The sequence below is a fragment of the Barbatula barbatula genome, assembly GCF_947034865.1.
Source record: "Barbatula barbatula genome assembly, chromosome: 10".
Lineage (NCBI taxonomy): Eukaryota > Metazoa > Chordata > Actinopteri > Cypriniformes > Nemacheilidae > Barbatula > Barbatula barbatula.
The window spans coordinates 19,896,605-19,917,369 of NC_136773.1; the positions used below are offsets into that span (position 1 = coordinate 19,896,605).

At 38.7% G+C, this 20,765-nt stretch overlaps 1 protein-coding gene across 4 annotated transcripts in view; it reads left to right on the forward strand.

Annotated features, from left to right (window-relative positions):
- The window catches only part of srgap1a (SLIT-ROBO Rho GTPase activating protein 1a), a 72,300-nt gene that overhangs the window by 35,187 nt on the left and 16,348 nt on the right, over positions 1-20,765 (forward strand). For 2 of the 4 annotated variants that reach the window (XM_079465260.1, XM_079465259.1), the window contains exons 5-16: positions 1,640-1,819; positions 2,824-2,952; positions 4,900-5,121; positions 6,147-6,248; positions 11,717-11,914; positions 12,123-12,207; positions 12,904-12,931; positions 15,090-15,123; positions 16,289-16,349; positions 17,298-17,375; positions 17,937-18,071; positions 20,368-20,473. In XM_079465260.1, coding sequence (XP_079321386.1) covers positions 1,640-1,819; positions 2,824-2,952; positions 4,900-5,121; positions 6,147-6,248; positions 11,717-11,914; positions 12,123-12,207; positions 12,904-12,931; positions 15,090-15,123; positions 16,289-16,349; positions 17,298-17,375; positions 17,937-18,071; positions 20,368-20,473 — 1,358 coding nt within the window. Of the gene's footprint in view, positions 1-1,639; positions 1,820-2,823; positions 2,953-4,899; positions 5,122-6,146; positions 6,249-11,716; positions 11,915-12,122; positions 12,208-12,903; positions 12,932-14,375; positions 14,618-15,089; positions 15,124-16,288; positions 16,350-17,297; positions 17,376-17,936; positions 18,072-20,367; positions 20,474-20,765 lie in introns of those variants that run through there. The other 2 variants (XM_079465262.1, XM_079465261.1) reach the window with 2 other exon arrangements.

Consider the following 20,765-nt stretch of genomic DNA (forward strand, 5'->3'; position numbering starts at 1 on the left):
AGAATTACAATTCCAAGTGTCTGCTGCAGCGATTATGGGCTGGACTGACCCAGTGTTCATGTCTTATTGTGAATGGCTTCTTGGGATCTGTTTGGTCATTTGGATGAAAGGTAGATGGAATTTTTCCACGAGAGTTCAAGCTGATGAGGAAAGTCTCACTGTCATGTTTCACTAGAGACACAAAAAAACATTTGATTCATTGCCTGCAAAAAATATTGTCTTTCAGTACAAAACCAAAATATTCTTGCATGTAGATGTATTTTCTTCAGAAGCAAAATTACCTACAGTAAGAAATGATGTCTTCTCTGCACTTTTGGCAGATATTTTTGCTTGTTTTACGCATAAACACATTTGTATGTTTTATTTCAGGATATCCGTTATCTAAGGGCATTTTGCTTCTCAAGTAAATGTATTTTAATGTAAGGTTTTTTAGATATTTGTAATGGAAAACAGGACAAATATGTTAAGATTCTTTTAGCAGGCAATGATTTAAATGTTATTTGTGTCTTATGCACTCTTGTGAGCCTCTTGTAGAGACAAAAATACTAAATAAATAAACATAATTTTGTTGTGTTTAGTGCAGTCAGGTAGCAAGAAATGAAACTGAAAAACTTGAATTACTTACTTAGTACTTTTGTGTCGTTTTTAACTGCAAAAAAATTTAATAAACACATCTTTATTTCCCCATTTGCTGATATTTTTGCTAAGTAAACATGAACTCATTTAAAAAATGTTTTTATGAAAACAAGACTTAGATTCTTAATTTTGAAAATATGTCTTGATGTAGATATTTTTACAGCAAAACAGAACATTTCTGAAATTCCTTTGTAGCCCTATCATCATGTGCTCATGTGTATATACATTATGCCAACATGATTATACAGCGTCAAATTGACATTGTTGGAATATTCACTGCATACAAAGTTCATTCATGCAATGCCAATTTTACTTCAACTACAGCGTGTCAGAGCATTTAGTGTCCATTAAGTACTCAATCTATTTGAAGAGTTGGAAGATAGTGAGGTTGTGAATACAGGCTCATACACACCGAGTCACATCCTAATGCTTGTAATAAAATCTATCTGAATATGACTAATGCCCACCTAACCAAAACAATGACTCGGGCTGTCTGATGCGTCTTTTATCATTATGCCACACTTTCACAATCTCAGTAACTGCATTTCTTCATGGGAATTTACAACTCAGTTATGCATTTCATCAAAAAAACATTTTGATGAGAGAAGTGGACTAAAGAATCAACATAAGGGTTCAGACTCTAGTCGATTTTAAAGATAAGCACAAATTCCATCGGCCATCAAACACAAGGTTCTTGCCAATGTCATTAGGACTTTAAGAGTTAAATGTGGCTTCCATCATGGACCATTAAGAAGCTAATGTTTAAAAAAAAAAGCATTTCAAACGGTTTCTTTTTGGGAGTCTAGTTGATTCCTCGGGCTAAAAGAGTTTCAACATTCATTTGATTCTTTGCACTTATACTCAAAATAATTCAAAACAGGAATCGAAGAAGCTGTTTCTCTCAATTGATTCGGGTAGAGTAGTTGGAATAAATAAATGTGGTCCAGGCAGGCAGCTGCTGGCTGTTGTTAAACTTTTAACCTCTGACCTCTGGGTCCCGCAGGTGATGAAAACCTACCACATGTATCACACGGAGAGCATCAGTGCTGAGAGCAAGCTGAAAGAAGCAGAGAAGCAGGAGGAGAAGCAGATCGGACGGACGGACCCCGTCTTTTACATCCGCATGGAGGACAAACACCAGAGGAGGAGCTCGGTGAAGAAGATCGAGAAGATGAAAGAGAAGGTAAACGGGATAAAGCCTTTAATGGTTTATAGCAGTTGAGTTTAGGTAAACCATGAAAGATTGATTTGAGTCTCTGGGGTTCAGATAACTGCTTTGAAAAGACCCAAAGCATCAAGGTTCTGCTTTTTCCTAAAGGTTTGTTACATTTGCTCCTCATGAGATCTTTTTTATCTTATTAATTGTTTACATTAAGGTTAATGGGATAATATTACTCTAATATGACTTGGTTTGGCTATTTATGGAGTTTAGAAATGATCATGAAGCTCTACTTTTCCCTTGGCTTACGCAAGCCTGGCCTGTCATACTAAAAAATCAATGAAGAAAGAAATGTTTGGATCACAAATTTTCAGTTAAAGAATATTTAAACTCTGAAATACATTTTTCCTTATGATCTTTAAGGAATTTGTGCTAAATTGGTGTTGAAAGGCTGTTGTTTTTGCTTTATTTATTATGAAGTTAGTTTGACCTAGACCTGTGTTATAATGCATCAGTCGTGTCGTTTAATGGAAGCCATCCCTGAGCCCGGCTGTCAAAGAAACAGCCATGTTTTATGCTCTCTCTTTATCTGTTTTCTGTTAAAGCCCGTGACAAATGATTTAACAGCTGTGGGGTTGTTTTCCATTGATGCTTCCTGGAATGAGGCATTGTGGGATGGTTAAAATATGGAGTTGCTATGAGTCACTGTCTGTCTGTCGGTCAGTCAAGTGTTAGTAATAAGGAACTGATGCGGGTAATTTACTAAACTTATACTGTAAGCCTTTTTTAACCACAAAGATGTGCCCTGCTATGCTATTGATGTCTGTGTACTTCCCTCACATTGACATGCAACTTTTTATCCCTGTGGTTTAATTTAAGAAGTGATTGTTTTCAATCTTTTTACATGAAATCTTCAGGGAACACTAAAGCATGCTTGAATGTTAAAATTGTTTTGTTATATTTCGATCGGTCTTCTTATATTCTGTCTGTTTTGTTTCTTTGGTTTTTATCTCTCTCTCTCTCATCAGAGGCAGGCCAAGTATTCTGAGAACAAGCTGAAGTCGATCAAAGCTCGGAACGAATACCTGCTGACGCTCGAAGCCTCTAATGCTTCAATCTTCAAGTATTACATTCACGACTTGTCTGATTTAATAGATGTAAGTAACTGGGGAGAGAAAAGTAGGTTCAGTGATTCTTTTGCAGACTAAAAAACTTTGCATGACAAGTAGGACGGTTATAAATAGAACTTCAGACTGACCTCAGATCTGCTCAATAGGATAAACTTGCTGCCTGTTTAACCCGTTCGAGTGCGTGACTGTATCTACACACCTGTTTTAGTCTGCTTTAAAAGCTCTGTCAACATTGGTTTTAAGTTTAAGCTCTTAGATTTTAAATGCAGGTGAAAATTCATTTACAAAATACAGTTATATCACATTCAAGACTTTTTGTGCCCTAGTGTCTCCACGCGTACACTTGTTATTTTAAGATGTTTTATAAAGCCTTGTAGGATACTTTTTGTGAAAGAGAACGTTAACCAAGCATGTTGTATAAAATTGCACGTATTTGCAACTAAGGAAATGTGACCTTTGTCAGTTCCTTCTGAAAACCTAGATTTTTTATGATGTCTTAGACTTTTGTTTTACTAGTTTTGTATCGAGGTAGGTGCCCAGTAGTCTGATAATGTGGCATTGCTTTTTTACTTTGAAAATAGTGGAAGGGACTCTGGCCCTAAAACCTACTTTTCAGGCTGCCTGAGAGTCTCGTAGATGAACATTTTAAATACTTTTTTTACATTTCACCCTGCTGAGGACTTTGTTCACGCTCTTGCAGTCCGAAATCATTGTCAAATCCTGTCAGCATCATTTATTTATAAACTGAACATCCAGCAAAATATTACTTTCATGTAGGAAACAAAAGCCTCTCTGCAGGAGGCTGAAAGGACACGGAGCTTTCGGCCCGTGTGTGTGCACAGTCAGTTATTCAGCTATTTCATTGGACGAGAAATAAGTTGACCTTGTCTCAGTAATATGTATTCTCATACTAAGTCTTTTTTCTCCAAACATTCATATATGCTAAACCAAACTGTGAAACAAAACCAGTACTCTTTTGGAGTATTTTATATTTTATATATTTTAATGGGACCATGAATTTTTATAAGCAATACAAGAAATGCTTTGAGCATTTTAGTGTGTGGTGTTTGTAATGGCAGGACGGCAGATGTTCAATAAACTGAAACTTTAAGATTTTTAAAGAAAAGATTCTCCATTCGAAGATGCTCTTCAGGGTTTGAGACGGTGCTACTTCTCTGAAGTGAGGCAGACATGAGCCGGAATGATGTTTACTTCACCTCTTCCTGTTTTATGCCGTCTCACCAGAATAAGAGAAGGAAAGCGGGCACGCGAGAGAGAGAGAGAGAGAGAGAGAGAGAGAGAGAGAGAGAGAGATTAACAAGAGCCGAAGAGATAGTCAGACGAAGAGGATGAGAGAGGGAAAAAGTATTAAATTCCCTCTCCAACATGGACTGAAAGCTGGATCCATTTGATTCCGTTATCATCCTCGGCATCAAAACTCTTAAAACGATCTGAAAGCAGATGGACTGACCAACATGATTATTAAATAAGATGGAAAGCAGTTGGCTTTACGCTTTGGGAGCCTAGCAGCTCTTCCCATGACAAGCACATCTTAAATAACCTCTTCAAGGACGACCTATTTCTCCTCCGTATTTTATTATCCATGACACCTCATTTTATTCTCTGCTCTGAGTCGGAATCAGAACATCTGCTACGATCAGCCTGTATCAACTGGGCTACCGGGTGTTTGGCACAGGCCTTGAAGATCGAGGCCATATAAAGCCAGCTCATAGACCACAGTATGTATTAGGTCATCTTAGAGACAAATATTCTCAGAGTCACAGTTGTTGAAAGTGTGACGTGTCAGGCTGTGCTGTTTGTGTTAATGTGTTTAGAATGTCAGATATTTGCTGCGAGTAAGACTTGATCCTGATGATTGAGATGTGACCTGTTACCCATGTGGTAGGTTTATGAAATCGTTCTCTGGTACAGTAGGTATCTAACACGTAACACTTTGTGTCACTTTCTGTGTAGTGTTGTGATCTGGGATATCATGCCTCTCTGAATCGGGCTTTGCGGACGTACCTCTCAGCGGAATATAACCTGGAGACATCTCGACACGAGGGCCTGGACATCATCGAGAATGCAGTGGACAGTCTGGACCCCCGCAGTGACCGCCAGCGCTTCATGGAAATGTTCCCTACTGCCTTCTGCCCACCCGTCAAATTTGAGTTCCAGCCACATATGGGAGATGAGGTCAGATTTAAACAAAGACCAGCGTATATGTTTTGACACATGCACGCACACACACAATAGCAACCACATTGACACCCCGAGTTTATTTATGTTTATACAGTACCTTTAACCTTTATTAATTCGGCTTTCTAACCGAACAGCGGCAGCACCCGTTCACTTCAATTGAATGGACACAAAACCAATGCAAGTGAATGGTTGCCAGTTAACAACATTCTTCAAAATATAATCTTTTGTGTTCTGCGGAAGATAGTCAAACTGTTTACACACTCTTAGTTTTAGGATAAAGTTATTATATGTAAAGTTTTTAGGTGTTATGCCCATTTCTGTATATTTTATAAATAAGATGAAATGTGATGGAGTTTGAAAGAGACAAACAAACTAATATCACAGCAGTTTAAAAATATATTTTTCCAATACTTACCAATATTTTTGCTGTTGTTTTCCCTTATAACAATTACATTTGTATCTTGAAAATAGGTCCTACAATCCTAAATGCAACATTCAAGATAACATAGAGGTTTATGTTACATTTCATTTAAACACAGAGGGTGATGAGCACATGTGCCTGCTATGGCCCGTCCATTACCCTCAACGTTAATCTCGTCTCACCATGAAAAGTATGAGGTCATACTGGACACGGAGTGTAAAAGCGTTTTAATGATATTTTGAATTCAGTGTGGTGAGGATTGCTTCATATCCTATTTTATTGTATCTCAGTTGCCAGGCTTTTGCCGAGTGCTAGGAGCAAATCATATTGCATTTCTCACCCTCGACAGTCTTTATTGGATTTATGCTCCCTAATTGGCCATTTCGCCACTGATATCACGTCTGCGCATGGTTTACAACCTGTTGTTTTGTGGCTGTGCGTTTGTTCTCTTTCAGTTAAACAACTGGACCATTGCTTTATAAAGATTCCTTCCTCTAGATTTTCGAATGGTGCATCTATCCAAATAGATGTTATTACGCTCTCAAAGGGACTGATGGGGCTGTGGAGGAGAATAATCGGAAAGTGTTTTGTTTTTCAGGTGTGTCAGATCACAGCGCAGCCTCCCATGCAGGCTGAGCTCCTGCTGAGGTTCCAGCAGCTTCAATCTCGCCTGGCCACGCTAAATATCGAGAATGAAGAGGTAAGGCCACCTTAGCCAGATCTTGACTTTGGGAGTCTGGTCAATATTCATCCGGTGTAAATATTTTAAGTCCAAGGACCACCCACTTATACAGGAAGAGCTATTAGACTAACATCATTTTGTGTGTTATCAGAGATATATGAGAGTTATATGTTTACGTAGCTCACTTTGGTATGTTTGTGTGTATTTAAAGATAAAAAATTTTTGAAATGCGCTCCCATCTACAAAATGTAAATGTAACTATATGTTATACCGCAGTAGACCGTAATACAATAGTAGACCATGAATGTACCACATTGGACTCTGATATTTCTTTTTTTATACAGTTATTCATAAAGTTCAAAATTACTTCAAACAATGGCTTCTTTAGTACAAGAAGGTTTCTCAGAACGCTCACCCACACTGCTGTTCCTTTCAAATCATTTAAAGACACAAAACTAAAGTTGAGATTTTCCCAGTAAATCATTATTTTAGACACTCCTGCTCCATGTCAAAAGCATCATACGGCAGCCAAGGGCAAAATACCTTCAGCTGATTTCAGAACATTCAGCTGCGTAATTGAATTTGAAAATCTTGTTTAATAAGTTAGACAAATCCAGGAATACACATCCCATATCTTCCTGTTGCATTAGTGCGAGGCAGCTTTGCGCTGTGTTTGCTTAATTGAGTTGGCAGGAGCTGATGGTAAAGAGGCTTTCGAAGGACTTGCAAAAAAATAGTTTTCCTCCCTGCAGAATTTTGCTGTCCTCCAGATAACCCCAGTGACGCACAGAGAGGCATCTCTCCAAAAACACAATCTCCTTTTTCCGTCTTTCAGACCGCGTCTGTCTTTTTCACATTTTATTATCTGTGCCTCGTCCAAGGGTGCAACATTTTAATCAGCCTGTAAGCCAAATGTCCGGATAAAAAACGCTCTGTCAGAAAGATGGAGAAATCTGCCTTGATTCCTTGGCGTTATCTTGTCTATCCCAGACAAACGAGTGTCTTACATCTGCCCTCGTCTCTTATCTGCTTCCTGTTACGTTGTTGTAGCGTGTGTTTTTTATTTTTTTTGTTCTCCTTTTAATAGAGGGCACACACAAAAATCAGATATGGCACTGAATGACCGTAGATGTTATCTCTGTCTCCTTAAATCTTTGATTTATAGTTTAGGATGAAAACTTTCCATCAATCAATGATCTTTCTGTTCATCTTCGTATACTTATACTGTGTGTAATTTTGTTTTAATTTGACTATAACAAAAATGTCTTTAGTAATAAAGTTATTACTCATTATATATCATCCTTTATTAGTTTTTGAATCGCTTTTCTATTAATGTTTCTATATATTGTTTTTGTTCAGCATTTTCAAGAAGCTAATGATGTATCTTTCTCCTAAAAAACAATGCATTTTAATGATGGCAACTACAAACATCTACTGTAAATAAACAAACATTTTACACTTTTGGAAAAAAGCAATTCATGCACTAAATCTTTTGAAAACGGACACATTTTGGTTTCCCTAGGCAGTAGATTTTGAAAACAAAAATATCTATAAAGAAGCAGTGGCCACTTTCTGCTTGTTGACCAAATGACACTATGTTCAGCTAGTAAGGACATTTTAAGCATAAGCCAAATATTGGCTATTTAATTGTCACAGTTTGTCATGTATACTGTACATACTGTAGTCGTGAATGGAATGCTGAAAGGAAATGTAAGCACATGACAGGAGGAAATGAGGTCATGGCACTTCCTGGTTTCTCCAGATGGCTTAAAACACGCAACATCAGCCTCAAGGTCTGTGAGAAGCGTTACAGGATACAAAACATACTGCACTAAAGATTTGTACAGTCGTTTCCTTGAACCTTCACTGCATTGGATGAAAAGGAAAGAAGAGAGGAGTGATGAATACTTTATGCATTATCCAACTATCCACTCATCCTGCCAGGCTTTGCCTTGGGCCTCAAACACACCTTTGCTGCGCACAAAGGAAGAATAAGTCTTTCGTTTCAAACGTAATTACCCAGCTGTCAATCCTTCCATTTCCATCTCTCCTCCACGGCTCATAATTGAATCATGTAAATAGGGTTTGCGGTAGAGATTAGAATGAGATTGAAGGTCTCATAGCAGATCTGACAAGCGTTATCTCTCCCGCTTTTCATTTACATCTCTCTGTCCGATTCTGCCTCGTTCTTTCGCCCTCTTTTCTTTATCCAATACTTATTCTGTTCACATCACACACTGAATCCCCGCTAAGGAAATGTGCAGTTCTCTGTAGGAAGTGTCTGTTTGTTTTGATGGAGATAAACCTCGGGGAGAAACATCAAAAACTTCAGTCGTGCTTCAACTGCTGTGTGAATCACTGCTTGTCTGGGAAAGACTCTCTCCACTGCTTTTGCGGTGGTTGTCAGCCCCTCGGTTGTTGTTAATACTGATTGCCAAAGAGCTATAAATGTTTTTATTACCAATTTCAGTCTGTTTACTCGGGCATACTGATCCCATGGTCAAAACACTACTAGGTGTTATAGAAATAAACAAAAAATTGGTGTTGAGAATTGCAACTATGGGCTCACTCCACCCCTATCCGAAGCACTACAGCGGCTCTCATAGGACAAAAATGTCGTCGCATTATTGCTTCTTTGCCGAAGGAGATAACAAATTTACGATTAATCGAATTTGATTAATGTTTTAAAAGCAAGCACAAACTCCCGACAAGGTCAGAAAATCATCACAAAGCTTGTATCTTTTAAACTGCCACTTTACAGGAAATAAAAAATAAATTTTCATTACTGCATTTGTACTATTTTGAAAGTTCTTTGCAAAGTCCACAGACAAACATTAAGGGTGACCAATAGTAATGATTTATAAAAAAGCAAGAAATCAAAAATTGAGTTGCAAGGGTTCATTCCGAAGGTCCCAAAATGTACATTTTTAGATGTGTTTAGATGATCGATTGCGTGTTTTGAAATAATGGGCCCTTTCGCACACCCGGCTCAAGGCACAGCCCGCAAGTGTTTTGCTAGTTTCAGCCCGACGCAGATTTCATTTTCACAACCTGCGACACGTTGTTTAAATAGCAAATGCATTGGCGCTGGCGTGTTGGTCCAAAAAGAGGCGTCCTCAGGCGCATTGTTGGCTCGTTGCTATTTTGTGGAAATTAAAATAGACTGCGCCGCCTACGCAAACCTAGTGTAAAGTCGATGGCGCAATATTGTTTTAGTTATTTAAAGAGTTCGTTAGGAATATGCGCCTATAGGCGGGTGCACAGCGCTCGTACATTCTACACAGAGGGACGCTCAGAAGCACACGATAATGCCAAATATTTATAAAAATGAATTACAATGTAAAAGATTATTATTATTGTGGACATAAAGATACAAATCTGACTTGTCCTGTAGATGGTCTACTTTCGCGCTTTAATCTTTCTGGAGATGTGTCTGCTTTTCCGAATTCAACCGTGTAAATAGCGTGAGCACAACTGGCTCTTAAAGGGAATGGAAGATGACACTCTGATTGGTTTTTTGCACTTTACGCATAAAAAACACCCATTACTCATGAAGAGAATCGGGACAATCCATTTAGACCAGGCGGGCCTGACCGTTTCCCCGCCTTTAAACTAGCAAAAGTGGTTTCGGAGACGCCCTGAGTGCACCTAGATCATGAAAATAGGGCCCAAGGTGTTGAAGTTCAATGGCAGCAGATTATGACACATTCATTGGCTGTAAACAATATTTGCCTTATAAACATGCTAAAGTGAACTTAAAAACAAAAGTTCTGAACTGACAAGATAACCGTTTTTACTAAAATTAATAAAGTGAGTGATGATTGTAATTTTTTTAAGGTCCAGTAATATCTAGCGGCATGGTTACGAATTGCAACCAACCGCTCACTCCACCCCACCGATCGAAACACTACGATGGCTGACATTGCTGTATGTAGATCAAAATATCGAATTTTCAGGTGATAAAAACATAACGCTTCATTGTGTAAGGTCTTTATACACCTCTGAAGACATAGTTAGATATATTATATTGCATTTCTATCAACAGATCATCCCAAAAATTACACCTTTAAAGAAACCGTTTACCCAAAAATTGAAACACCAATGTTGTCATGCCTTCATGTCAATTAATGTCTTTAATCCCGTAAGGTTTTAGAAAAAAATCGCTTCAAGCTGTATTGAAGTTTTGAAACGTTTATTTTTTTATTAAGTCCTCTTTTATTAAGTCATCACATTTGTCTTCTTAGACAAGTTTCTCTTCCTCCTCTTACCGCAGTGAAACCTGTCCGCTTTTGTAAAGGCACAGCTAAAGCTCACTTTCCCAGCAAATCACATCCGACAGACAGGTGCGGTACATCCTCTATAAAACACTTCACCAAAGTCAAACCACAGAGAGATTAAAGACGAAAGACAGGCTTAAACCTGTCATTCGCTTTATGTATCAAAGCCCACGACAGGCCGATAAATCACAGATGTGAACTGGACCCATTACTGTGAGGTGTGGCTCATGGTTTCCATACACTGGAATGTCATCTTCCGTTGATTTAAGAGATGATTCAGCCTGAACCAGTGGGCAATGGCACATGCTCTCCGTGTTTGTAAAAAGACACGATTATGATACTGTGTGATTGTGTGAACTTGTGTTTGTTAGTTTTTTTCTCAAGGGCAAGGTTGCAGTGTTTGTGCCAACAAAATAAGTGCTCTCTCTTAGATAGCGAGAGCGTGAGAGACATTTGTGAACCGAGCTATTGCACACGATTTCTGCTTCTGCATCCTCGCCATGACCTTGTCAGTTTTTCTGCTGCTAAACCCGTTTGAGTTGTTTAATTGAATAGATATTAAATATAAAAAATTTAAAATTTTATTTTATTCTCAAACCTTTGTTATACCCATAACTATGTAATGAAAATATAGTTAATCATCCTCCCAGTCTGTGCTAATACACATATATCATGCATGTCTGACACAGAAAAGCAAAATGAATCTGCAAGACCATTAAATGAATGCCGTTTCCTCCAGTCATCCTCCACTCCCTTCGCTGTAAATTGATTTGTTTGGTCTGGTATCGTGCTCAAGGTCTGCTATAATTCCCAGTTCGTATGTCAGGTAGTGAATTTTCTTCCGGTATTTCCCCAAAATTGATTCATGGGTTTTTACATTTTGTGTGTATCGGAACTGCAAGAAAGGTTGAATGTTTTGGATCCCAGGTGATGCATTGCGCCGTCGAAGCAAAGCATCTCTTAGGGATTGTTTCTGTGATAGGTTAACTGTTAGTCGTGGAGCAGGTGTGTTAATCCCAAGCAAGTGTTTACAGTTGACAGACACTTATCTTAACACGCTTGAACTGCATTCAGTGTACATTGTATCAGTTTGTGTGTCCTGGAGATCACACCTTTAACCTTCTTCTACCAGATGAACTACAGGAACTTGTTTTAATTTATGCATTACGACTGAACAAACTTACTGACCATGGCCTTGTCCCATTTCAGATCAAGAAGACGTCAGAAGCCACTCTCACTACCATCCAGGACATGGTGACCATCGAGGACTACGACGTGTCGGAATGTTTCCATCACAGCCGCTCCACTGAATCGGTCAAGTCCACCGTGTCAGAGACCTACCTCAGCAAGCCGAGCATTGCCAAAAGACGTGCCAACCAGCAGGAGACAGAGCAGTTCTATTTTATGGTGAATTCATGAATCGGTCACTTATGTAAAATTTGTATTTCCAGCTGCAAGTAAAAAAATAATTCTCGAAAAATGGCTTGTTGTTGATCAAATACACCACAGGTATTTCCCTCATGGTCTTTGAGGGGTTTGTCTAACACAGACGTGAACCAGTCAGCTGTCAAATTTTATTGGTTTCATGGTGGTCTCGCTTTTGACCTTCTTACAGAAATTTCGCGAGTATCTGGAGGGCAGCAATCTCATCACCAAACTCCAGGCTAAACATGATCTACTGAAGAGAGCTCTTGGGGACGGTACTGTTTGCTTTTCTATGGTTCTGTAAATGTTGGGTAAATAATGTAGTACCCCATGCATAGAATAAATAAAAGAGTATATAGTGGCCCCAGAAAGTATTTCCATGCATTATATAAAACAAATCGAACCAAGCCTTTTTACCAAAATGTGTCTTTTCATGCCCAATGTATACACTATTTAAAAGCAGCAGGACAATATTTATTTCAATTCAGTTAACATGATGTGTTTTTCTTTCCTGCATGCGTGTTTTTATAATATCAGTCAGCATTGTAAATCTCAGGAGTTCATTCAGAGGTGTTAACATTGTGCCTCTTCATGTTTTGAAGCTTGGGGCGTTACTGACTTCTAGTGTGAACACAGCAGACTGCTGTCAGGGGCTGCTGAGTTGTGTGGGTGGGCCTGACAAAGCTGTCAGGAGCTGCATTTCCTGTTTTTAAAGATTATAGGCAGTAGTCTTCGTGCTGGATTTTTAACTTGGATTAAATATTTGTATAGCCGAACAGGTACTTATAACAAACTACCCGGGGGTCGTCGTAGCGGTATGGACATGTAGAATTTCTGTGTTTTGTGTACGTGTGAATGTCCAGCTCTGGACAGATGGCTTTCTGCATGTGCTTTACCAAGCATAAACAAAACTTCCCCAGGAATACCTCATTCACACATTATCTGTCTCTCTCTCTCTCTCTCTCTCACAGGGTACCGGCCTGAGTATGCAACCACAAGGTAGGCTACATCATTTTTGTTTCATTCTTATTCTTATCACAGTCATATTGTTTTAATCAAAATGTTTGATGAGTCACGTGACATACATTTTTAAGTGGCGTACCCTTGAAAGCATTGAAGACAATGACATTCGAACATTTTCATACATGATATGACTACACTAAATGAATAGTACTAATAATACTAATCATATTTTTTGTAATTTGTATTTTTATTTGTTATTTATTGCTTTTTTTAAGTGCTAGTTTACCTTTTATAGATAAATATAATATATACTGTATTTCCAACAGAACAAACGCGTCAGAAAGTAGACATGAAAGTTAATAAGATAAAAGAAATGCACGAGAGGACCAAACAGTAGAACAGATGCTTGTGACTTCATTCTGCCATAATTTACCATATGTCCATCCGGCCATGACGGTTCCCCAGGGCTCCTCCCCATAATCCTTTGCACCCGTCGCATTCTTTAGATTTGACTTCTCCCTACTGGTCACAATTTGTAAGTTGTTTCCTACTGGGGAATGTAGAAGTCATATTCATCTAAATTCTTTATGTTGAAAGTGGTGCTTACTCATTAAATTCTGAACATCTTTTCCCAAAATGCACGTTTAGTTGTCATATCGCTTATTGCTCCCTGAATTCTTTGTAAGTCGCTTTAGGATAAAAGCATCTGCTAAATGACCAAATATAAATGTTTATATGAAAAACCTGCATTATGATATTAAAGTGACAGTTCACCCAAAAATGAAGATTCTGTCACCATTTACTCGACCTCTTGTCATTTCAAACCTGTTTGACTTTCTTTCTTCTGCAGAACACAAAAGATATTTTGAAGAATGTTGTTAAACGGCTCCCATTGACAATAGAAGTGAATGGGTTCCCGGCGCTGTTCGGTTGCCAACTTTCTTAAAAAATATCTTCTTTTATGTTCCCCTGAAGAAGGAACGTCATACAGACTTGATGAGTGCATTTTTGGGTGAACTATCGCTTTAAACTGAACTTTAAATGAATGAACTACAATCCCATGGGATATAGTCTTTTATAGCTTCAGCACCCCAAACCCAGTCCAAGATTTCGTGTCTGAACATCTCTCGCGCACCTTCCGCCTGCTGTTCCCAGCAGATCTGGCATTTCCATGGCCTTTGATGTGCGATGGAAGTGAGGGTTATGAACAGGACATCGGTGTGTGCTGACCACCGAGCCAAGCACGATAAGAGCTTACAGCCTCCCCTAGATAACTTTAAATCCCATGTCCACCACTTTATAGAAATTTCCTATAAACTGTGTGAAATTACCTCATCACTGATGTTTGTCATGAATATAAAATAGGTTTTTATTCTGCTTCATGCTTTTGAAGATTTTCACATATGTCAAAGAAGCTTAGCTCTCTTTTCAGTGAGTTACACAGATTTTCAAGATTGAACATGTGAATATCTTTCCATAGGCCTCCCAGCCTTCCTCCTAAACCATTTGGCACTCAGAGGCCCAGGCCACGCTCTGTTTTTAACGTTAAGCTATTTAATGGCAATTTGGAGTCATTTGTTAAGGTACTATAAGCTTTGGGTGATGTGCTACCTGCGTTGAATACCGCCGCTTGAAGCCGTAATGATCCACAGCTACTTGCTTCTACTCGACAGATCATTATGGCTGGGGATCGTCTTTAAACAGAGCAGAAACGGAGGGAGTGTGTGTGTGTGTGCGAAAAGTGAGATGAACGAGATTAGGAGCTCTTGAGGCATCACACAGTTACCTTTGGGCAACTGATAAAGCCTCTTGAAGGAACAGTTCACCTAAAAAAAACATACTTTTTTAACTCACTCTCATGTCACCGTTTTATTTGGTTGTCTAAGTTATTGGGGATGACACAAGAGTGAGCAAATGACGGGAGGAATGCATCCAAGAAAATGTTAGATCCATGGGCTTAAAACGAGTGTTTGTGATGAAAGTTATGGGAAAAGAAGAGAGTTCTGTATCAGCACACCCCTCTTTTTTCTCTCTGTGATGTCATTGGAGGACTAATCATGATGTTGTAGGCTGTTGTTGGTGGCTTTTAGTGCTGGGACCAAATAACATGGAAATCGCCTCTTTCTTTCTGTTCTGCTCTGTTCTCACCATCCGGCTCTGTTTTCTCTCACATTCTGCTGTTCTCATCTTATAGCCGCGGACGACGGAACTCTCACGCGAGACATCAGGTACAGAAACAGTCGGCTTGTTCTGATTGGCTCGTTGCTGCATGTCTAAGCTTCCTGTAGTACAACCTCCAATCACCTTTGCCTGTTGCTTTGGGATTCTGAAGTGTGTGTGTCAGAGATGAGAGAATGTTTTTCTTGGCTTTCCATTAATAGTTTCACAACTGTATTGACGGTGATATTAAAAACCATGATTTATAATATTGCATTAATACTACGTATATTATAATATTGTAAATCATTTATTTTAAAATTCTAAAGAAATGATTGACTGCAGATTTATTTAAATAATTTGAATTGGCTCAAAAACCTGCAAAGGTTACAAACTCTCTGTCTCTCTGCCTCCCTATTCTCATAATTACTAGAAAATATTTTTTTACTCCGATGCATTTGAAAGCATTATTTATTTATTTGAAAATGAATAAAGCCATCGATATCACAAAAAAGTTTTTAGGCTTATAAAATAAAATACATTTAAAAGGCAAGAAACAAAATTTATAAAGTAAATATAGTCATATTTAGATGATAGAAAAATGAGATCAGATGCAGGGCCTGGATTCCTTAAAGTAGGACAGACACGGCCATTATTTTTAAGAGTTTCTTCTAAATCAGCAAGCATTAAGATGTTTTGTGAATACAGGCCCTGATTTTTATTGTCCTGTAGTTATTTTGTTGCAGATGTTTCAATATTTAAAAGTGTTCATTTCAGCACATCTTGTATATTGTACCAAGCATAGCTGGGAAATGTGTCTCCTGTGAGAAGCGCCTCTGTTCCTGGCACTGACACGGAGTTCAGGCTTGGCACATTCCCTGGGTTAAAAGCAGATAACGGTGCTTTAAATGCTTGCGAGATAGAGCACTGCCAAACACAGTACAAACAGCTTCAAGTGACAGACAGGATTCACATAGCTGGATTAACAAAAGCATTTCAGTCATGTACAGGTTTAGCGTTCAACAGTAGCCAACATTTGTTTATCAATCTATAGCATGTGATCTATTCGATTAATGTTAAAACATAAAATTAAGTTTTCATTTATTTACTTAAAATGCCATGAAAACTACTCTTTCTTTCATCTCTGACACCCGGGGTGTCAAATGTAAATGTTTGTAGAAATGTCAATTGAGTGTAGACCTCATTTTCATGTCCGGATCTTGTTCTTATTTTAAGGATTCTGGACAAGCGATACCAAGGGTTGTTGAAAGCTGTATTCGATTCATCAACCTATATGGTAAGTTATATTGTAATTCACCATCAAATACTCATAATTCAATAGAACAACTCCCAAATGATATTAAAGCGCCAGATAATCACAAAAAAGATTTAACAGTCCAGCTTTTGTTTTGAAGGTCTTCTGATAAACTCATCTAAGTTACACAAAAGTTGATTGTTTTGTGTTCTTATTGGCTGCTTTTTTCTTTATTATTATATTATTTGGTCACCCATTTCAAAAATGCCTTTTTTTTAAATAAAATTGTAATAAATAAAAACAATAATGTTTTGTAATGAAAGAAAGGAATATGCGTTACATTTTGTGGCACGAGGCACAGTAATTCAAACATTCAGACATGCCTCTTTTGATCAAAATGTTTTAACAAAATTTCACCAAGTGACCCCCAGCTGCTGTTAGTTTGGTTATCCATAATTCGTGGCCGATCCAACCCCATAGAGCTTAAGACTCTGAGCAGGTGATGTTTTCTTTGTGTCCTTTAAGGCCACGCAGAGATTTGCTTTTGAACTATTCTGAGTTCAGTGCTTTAAGATGTTGTGTTTCCCAGCCAATATCAAAGAATGTCAAGTCCAGAGAAGTCTTTATGACCGTGTAAACTGTGCCAAAGACCGTAGATCTTATGCGGCTATCATTAGTATGCAAAGTTCCCTGTGTGTGGTCGTCCTTCTGGAGCGGTACAGTAGAGACGTTTTTAATTAATCTGTTCTGACCCTTAGCCAAGCTTTCTATTAAAAGCTAATCCAGATTGACGGATGTTTTTGTAGAAGCTGATTGAGTTCCCTCCGCTTCATTCATTATCTTTAATTAGAAAAAGAAACGTTTTCTGAAGCACAGCGCTCAGCTTTTCAGTTTGGGATTTGACAGTAGTCGCTATTGACCAGTCTTTTCTTTCCAGCAAATAGATCTTACTTTAAATCTTACATCACAATCTTTGTTTCTTTCTCTTAGGCCTCCAGCATCAAGGCATATTCAGAGTTTCTGGATCTCATCTTGAAGTCAACGATATTAAGAACTCATTTGAGAGAGGTGTGTGGCCTTGTTTTTTTATATCCCGGTGGGGATCCAAACCTGAATGCACACCAATTCATAGACTCGTGCCAACGTGGGGACCAAGTTGAGGTCCCCATGGGAAAAAAAGATTATAAATTGTACAAAACAATACTTATTTAAAATCTAAAAATGCTAAATGTTTTCTATGATCTTTAGGTTAAGGGATAAAATATACAGTTTGTGCCGTTCAAAAATCATTACGCCTATGGACTGTCACCACGGAGCTAATAAACTAGAAATGTGTGTGTGTGTGTGTGTATTAAAGCTGCTTTTTATGACGTCAGAAAGCAAATTTGCAAGTTTGGTATTTGATTTATAGTTATAAACATTAACTTATGTGTACTGAATGTAATTGTTAATAAAATGTAAATCTTGTCATTTTGTTGGGTGACAATCAAATAAATTTCGGGGTAAATTTCATTTTTTGCGATTTAAAAAAACGTTTTTGTTGATTTTTCAATGTAATATCGGTCAGTTTATATGGGGGTTATTTCTATGGGGGCTATGACCCTTAAATTCACACGATTTGTCTCCTAGGTAACGACCCCTTGACAGACGAGGAGAATAATCATGATATAAACTCGGTGGCAGGTGTTCTTAAACTCTACTTCCGAGGTTTGGAGAACCCTCTCTTTCCAAAGGAGAGATTCACTGATCTCATTTCCTGTATCAGTAAGTGCCCTCTTTTGGGGGGGGGTGTAAGCGTGTGCGTATGAATGTCTGTTTGTTTGCCAGCAAGTGTCTGCGAACTGCATGGCGTGATTAAATGTCTACTGACCTGCAGCTGTAAATCTATCATTGATTCTCAGTGATAATTCACAGTGGTTTGAACTATGATCGAGTACTCTCGGATAAAAAGACCTCAGTCATTTGCCACCGACAGTGGCACAGTAACGTTCTTTAGCGTGGGACAAGGCATCCATCGCCTCGGGCCGGCAGAGATAGCCGTACACATATTCTATTACAGCGTGGTGTGTGTTTCACGACAGCATGACGCATCCGAGCTTCAGATGGCTCTTTAACGGTTGTGAATGCAACTTTGTTTGACTTCAGAAGAGATCAGAAAGTGTGCATTATCACTTTCACAGTGATGGTACGCAGCACAGAATGAGTGCAGTATAAGAGCATGAAGCTGAATCTTTTATGCTGGATTTGTGGGATGGTTTAGATGTACAGCTGGGATTAGGGAAGAAAAGCAATAGGGCATAGCGGGGTTAGATGTGCCGGTTTTACTTTAAGGACCTAGTTCACCCCAAAATTAAAGAGTTTGCATTATTTACTTTTCTGCAGAACACAAAAGAAGATATTTTGAAGAATGTTGGTAGCCAAACAACACCCCAGTTGACTTCCACCTCTTTCGTACATTTGCCTTCATATATGACTCCTTTGAAATGCTATTTATTAACAAAATGGGTCCTCTCAAAATGTACGGTCAAAGACATTTTTGTCATACCTGAAACCCACTGCTAGCAGCGGTTGCCCTGAAATCACATGTGCAGACATGTGTCGGTTTGGTGGGGCTTGTTTGCCTCTACAGAGGGAGGAATGTCCAGGCGTGTGTGCATGCATACCCCACCAAAGTGCGGCCCTGTGCCTGTGTGCTGGATAACTGACACTTCATAGTGTGTGACTAATGGGGATTGCCTGCTGTTTACGTTTACGCACGGCTCACCCCGGCATACCACACATACATTCTCTCTCTTTTCCCTGTCATTTACCCTGCTTTATCCCCGGCAGCTCTATATAGGCCAGAGTTGTTTGTGCACTGCGCTGTTGGAGACCTATTTACACCTGGTATTAAGAAGTAGAGATCCATTTGTATTGTTAAAGCAAACTCCCCCCGATGGGTCCCCAGCATCATTGAACTAGAATCAAAATCTTATCTTTGGATACAACTTTGAGTATATTTGGTGAAAAGGGCGTGCTGGTTTATTCTTTTTGATACCTAGTGTAAAGATCAGTACGCTTGAGAAATGGATCTTCTCTGTTTTTATATTGCTTGGTGTTTGTGTTTGAAACCAAGTTTTGTGCTTATGTAGGACGAATATCCAGCATAGCATATTCCCAGATCTATTTTTTCTGATGGTGACACGGCTATTTTAAGCCGCCATCAGATGAAATCGCGGATCTGGGTGCGCTAAAGCAGGTGTACATGAGAGCAGCTCGCGTAAGTTTGTAGTTCTGTTATGTAGAGGCTTATCTTGTGTCTTGTGAAGGAAACCCAGAGACAACACACAGGATCAGATGAGGTTAAGATGTAGCTGTTTATCTGAAGCTATTTTTGGGGTGGCGTGATAAGCAGTATACACTATATATACTGCTTACTGTGCTGCTTTTTAAACTACTGTATTTGTGTAACTGTTCAGTATCCATTGGTAAGCATCTCAATTAACAATGTGTTACTCTTGTGACATGACGTCTTCACGGTTAACAGTATGTTTAATTCATGGTGCTTGGCGGTATTGGTCATTTTTAACACATTAAGTATAAATATTTACATTTGTGTCCTTCATTGTAAAAAGGCAACACTGTTAACATAGCCCTATGACATTTAAAACCACAGTCTCAACTTTCAACAATTCAACAGAAAGATGATATATTGCATTTTGGGATACAGAACAAGTATTAGCAGGAATGGCATTGAGTTGGTTGGTAGTACACTATTATGAAAACATTCTGAATGCTGACTACCGAAGGTAAATGCAAAACGCTAAGATGTACAGTAAGCCATCTTTCAAGACGGGACATGACTCCCATTGAGTACTTGGTCGATTTGCAGGAAGACGAGAGGAACTTTTGCCCACGCATGCGGGATGCCAGATCTTTGTACTAAGCTTTAATCCCCCTAAAACAGTGAAATGAAGACAAAAAAAACAATTTTGGGGAAACTGTCCCTTTAAAAACAATGAAAGATTACGGCATAGCGATAGTAATTCTTGTTTTGCTTTGTTTTTCTTTCTCTTTTTAGGAATAGACAACCTGTATGAGAGAGCGCTATATATTCGTAAGATCCTCCTGACTGTGCCCAGATCAGTTCTCGTGGTCATGCGATATCTGTTTTCCTTTCTGAACCAGTAAGTCTGAATGTACTATACTCAAACACTCTTTAAAAATCTCTTTTTACTCACACGGACGTGTGCTGCTTAGTTTTTCTGTCCGTCAGATGACCAATGAGACATTAGGCAGACGTTTGGTTTGTTAACATGAGGATTTTAAACCTGTTATTACCAGACAGAACAGAAGAGTTGTTCCCATCCGTTGCACACAAGCGAAAATAATCGTGGCTAACAGGCAATTATTTACCTTGTTTTCTATGGTCAGCTACTTCTTTTCAGTCAAGCTAATCGAGCGTCGCACTGGCTAGCT